We start from the raw sequence: 4,532 nt of genomic DNA on the forward strand, positions 1-4,532 counted from the left end.
CGACCGCAGCAGTTTCAGTTTGACTCAATATGAGCTGCTAGAGTTTTAAATATGGATATTCAATTAAATAATAAAATCAGTAAGATAATTTTTCATGTAAGGATGAATGTAAGGAGATTCACACAGTATTCCACTCTTTTATTTTTACGTAATTAATACAGTCAGACACATTATCTATGTTGAATGATAAAGATGAAGATTGTTGTCCTATTAAACAGTTTGTGTGTGTGTGTGTGTGTGAGAGAGAGAGAGAGAGAGAGAGAGAGAGAGAGAGAGAGAGAGAGAGAGAGAGAGAGAGAGAGAGAGAGAGAGAGAGAGAGAGAGAGAGAGAGAGTTGTGGTTGATGTTGAGGTTGATGTTGAGTGTTTTGAGCAGATAGGGTTGTCCTGTTCCAACTATACAAGCATTAGATCAGACACTGAACTGGTGAAGAAAATGTTTCATATGTTTGTTATGTTCTGTTTGTACTGGAGGTGTCCAACTGGTAAGTTTTAAAAACAGTTTATGGCTTAATAATATCTCACATTTGTTTCAGAACAAAGTGACAAACTGCTATGGTTTAGATTAGACTATTTACAGTACACTTGTTATCGCAGATCAAATCAAACAAAGATTTTATTTTGAGACATACATTCAGGTCTCTGGTTGTCAGGAATTTTTTTAATTGTAATTTTCATGCCTGGAAAAGGCATGGAATTATATTAAAATGTTACATGTCATAGAGAATATTGGAAATGATAATGAAGAAACTCGAACAGTGGAGGCACAGAAATGAAATGATCCATTCTCCCGCTTTCAAAACATGGACCTTTTTTTGTGATTTTATATTTATTAGTTTCATACAAAATGGACAAATGGAAATTCATGCCCAGTTATCATTAAAATGATTTTAAAATACTTCTGCATTAATCATGAATGACAACAAATATAGTAAAAATTAATTTGTCAAAACACAATTGATTTTTACTTTCAAACAACTGATTTAATTCTTCGCAAACCATTAGTAGCCTTAATCTGCATAAAACATGTTTCTGTTTGTTCTCAAGATGTGTTTGGTGCTGATGAAGTGAAGTCAGTGTCAGTGATGGAGGGGGATTCAGTACTTCTAAACTCTGATGTCACTGAAATACGTGAAGACGACGATATACTGTGGAAATTTGGAGCTGAAAACTCTCTCATAGCTAAAATCAATAGAGAGACACAAATCTTCTCCACATATGATGATGATCCTGATGGGAGATTCAGAGACAGACTGAAGCTGGACGATCAAACTGGATCTCTGACCATCACAAACACCAGAACCACAGACTCTGGAGAATATAAACTTGATATATTTGGAGCTGAACATTCATCAAAAACATTCAGTGTTTATGTCTATGGTGAGAGTTAATTTGTCCAAACGTGAGTTCAGCAAAAGTTAAAGAGATTCATCCCACAAAAAAATGGTCCCGTGTATCATCACCTTGAGACCTTTGTTCATCTTCAGAACACAAATTAAGATATTTGTGACTTTTGATTAAATCTGAGAGCTTTCTGAAGCATAGGCAGCAACGTCATTGCAACTTTCAAGGCCCAGAAAGGTAGTAAAGACACTGTTAAAATAGTCCATGTCTAATCTCTTCTCTTCTACATCATTCTCCTACGCTTTTACCGTACTGTAGTGAACACAGTACAACACTTCCAGGTTTTACGTCAGAACGGCAGCTCACTATTACGTCAACAGCGTAGGAGAATGACATGGAAGAGAAGAGATTGTTGAATAAAGACTTTATTTTTGGGGGGTCTTGCAACCAAAAAGTATTCTCTTCACTTCATAACATTAAGGTTGAACCACTGGAGTCACATGGACTATTTTAACAATGTCTTTACCTTTCCGGGCCTTAAAAGTTGCAATAACATTGCAGTCTATGAAGGAGTCAGAAACCGCTCGGATCAAAAATATCTTCATTAGTGTTCCGAAGATGAACGAAAGTCTCACGGGTTTGAAATGACAAGAGAGTGAGTAATTACTGACAGAATTTTCATTTTTTGGGTGAACCTAATACTTTAAGATATTTTTTATGAAATCTAAGAGATTTCTGTCCCTCCATTGCCAGCTACACAACTACCACTTTGACGCCTCAAAGTGTTCATTGAGAGATCATATAACTAAATAAAAATTAATCTTCATGGTACTTGCAGAAGCTCAAACGAGCTGCATAACACGAGAATGAACTGCAATGGTTCTTGAGGAAGCTTCACTATCGGTCGATCTCTTGCGTAGCTGTCAGTGGAGGGACAGAAATTGTTTCGATTTCATTAAAAAGATCTACATTTGTGTTTTGAAGATAAACAAAATCTTACAGGTTTGGAACATGAGGGTGTGTAAACGATGAGATCATTTTTAGGTGAACTATCCCTTTAAGCTCACTTCGCTGAATTTATGGCATAAGGTTGATTTTCCACAATATGAATTATGACTTTTCCCCCGTTTACTTAAAAAAACTAACAAAGACAAAATGGAAGCCTAGGAGTTTTTGGACGTTTTAACAGCAGAAATGTAATGCTTAATTTATTATATAAGAACATTACACAAACCTTACATTAGTTTTTATATAAACACTTACATTAATTTTTCTGATGAAATCTGTGAATTATTTGATCTGTAAAGTTGTTTAAATAATTTGTTTAAGTGTTTATGGTGTCCAAAGCGACAAAGTTAAATATAACTTAACACAGAAAAGGTTAGTGGGTGACTCACTGCCATTTTGTGAGTCTCACTGTAACCCAGATTTTTGCATTTCTGCTGGAAATAAATTCTGGTTCTGTTTATTCTCTCATATTTCCTAGCTCAACTGCGCACTCCTATCATCACCAGAGATTGTTCTTCATCATCATCATCATGTTCACTGGTGTGTTCATCAGTGTTGAATGTGTGTGATGCGACTCTCTCCTGGTACGCAGGAATCAGTGTATTGTCCAGCATCAGTGTGTGTGATCTCAGCATCAGTCTCTCTCTACCTCTGGAGGTGGAATATCAGGATAAAAACACCTACAGCTGTGTGCTGAACAATCCCATCAGCAACCAGACCACACATCTGGACATCAACACACTCTGTCACACATGTGCAGGTACCACAGCACTGATGATATATGTGTGTATTTACTGACCTGATCTGTGTTTCCCAAAAGCATTGTAAGCCCAAGTTGATTGTGGAGACCATTGCCACCAGTGTTCTCTGTGATCAACTTATCTTACAATGCTTTTGGAAACGCAGCCCTGATCTCTCACATTCACTCACATTAATGACTGTCTCTCTTTAGCTGTTACAGCACTGCTCCCCCATACTCTTTCACAGTCTCCTTCTCGTCCTCCAGTCTCAGTGTCTCTGATAGTGTTGATCTCTGCTGGATCTCTGATGATTGTTGTTATAGTCGTGATCTTCTGCATCTGCAGGATATGTAGAAAAACAGGTCAGGAATTCAATTATTAACTAATTTTATATATACAAAACTCTATATAAGAATGCAAGCTCTGTTGTTTTTAACTCATCTCTGTATTATTGTTAAAGCAGTTCAGACCCAGGAGGAAGACAGAACTGATTCAGCATTGTGTAAACCGACAACACGTAAAAAGGTAAGATCCTTCATGACTGTGTTGCAGTCAGTTAGTCAGATTGAAGTTTGCTGCATCAGACGGTCAGTGAACAGACCTGTGAATAACAATCCATCCATTATTATTATTGCCTTGGGTGCCGATTAAAAAATGTGTTTTAAAGCATGTTTTTATTTACATTAAGTGTATGTACTGTTTGCAACTAAAGTTAATTAGCATAAATCGAAATGTATTAGCATAGAAAAGTATTTAATTTGCAGCGGCTGTTTTGTCGTGTTCAATGTAGACACGGTGTCTGTACCCAACCGTCAGTACCTAACATTCTACCACCAACATTTGTGTTAGCGGAAGATTATTATTTATTTTTTTTTTACCTTGGTCATACATGTTAGTATGACATACAAACGCTATGGTCATACGTGATTTCATCCATCGCGGGTTAAAACAATATACTTGTGGAATGCTTGTCCTTCTCTAATTGCGCTCTTTTATTTACCACAGAATTTTTTTTCCCAACATGAAAATATACATGGGCGCTTCTTGAAGGGCCCTTCATCCACCATAACTATTACTTACATTCACTTAATTTTTCTTAATCACAAAGTGCAAGTTATCAGCCTTTTATTTTGCAGGAATAAATGCCATGAACAAAACATTCGAACCTATAGGTCTGTCATATAAAATATACACACATATCACTGCATGAACTAGCTACATATTGGCACACAGTCAGAGCCGGTCCGAGCCTTTTGGGGGCCCTAATCAGAATTTGATTTTGGGGCCCCCTCCCACTACGCGAAGTCACCTGTGCTTGACGATTATTGACAAAAATGTCACGCAATAATGATACATTAAAAATGAATACAATGAGGTTATGTATTAATACAAAATAAATACTTAATTAAAAATAGATGTCTACTTAAAAAAGTTTTAACTT

The 4,532-nt window shown here is 36.5% G+C and overlaps 1 protein-coding gene across 1 annotated transcript; it reads left to right on the forward strand.

Annotated features, from left to right (window-relative positions):
• The first annotated feature begins 414 nt into the window (after positions 1–414).
• LOC130087036 (SLAM family member 5-like) lies at positions 415–3,445 on the forward strand. Its single transcript, XM_056253236.1, has 4 exons — positions 415–484; positions 1,047–1,379; positions 2,830–3,111; positions 3,339–3,445. Exons 1-4 carry the CDS (start codon positions 436–438, stop codon positions 3,443–3,445), a joined length of 771 nt encoding a protein of 256 aa, XP_056109211.1. The 5' UTR covers positions 415–435.
• The last annotated feature ends 1,087 nt before the right edge of the window (positions 3,446–4,532 follow it).

This window comes from Rhinichthys klamathensis, unplaced genomic scaffold (assembly GCF_029890125.1).
Source record: "Rhinichthys klamathensis goyatoka isolate OS25496 unplaced genomic scaffold, OSU_Roscu_1.1 h1tg000103l_1, whole genome shotgun sequence".
In the NCBI taxonomy this organism is placed as follows: domain Eukaryota; kingdom Metazoa; phylum Chordata; class Actinopteri; order Cypriniformes; family Leuciscidae; genus Rhinichthys; species Rhinichthys klamathensis.

Coding starts and splice junctions, on each gene's coding strand:
- LOC130087036 (XM_056253236.1), top strand. CDS start 436: ATGTTTCATATGTTTGTTATGTTCTGTTTGTACTGGAGGTGTCCAACT. Junction 485..1,046: donor GTACTGGAGGTGTCCAACTG/GTAAGTTTTAAA, acceptor TTTGTTCTCAAG/ATGTGTTTGGTGCTGATGAA. Junction 3,112..3,338: donor ACTCTGTCACACATGTGCAG/GTACCACAGCAC, acceptor ACTCTTTCACAG/TCTCCTTCTCGTCCTCCAGT.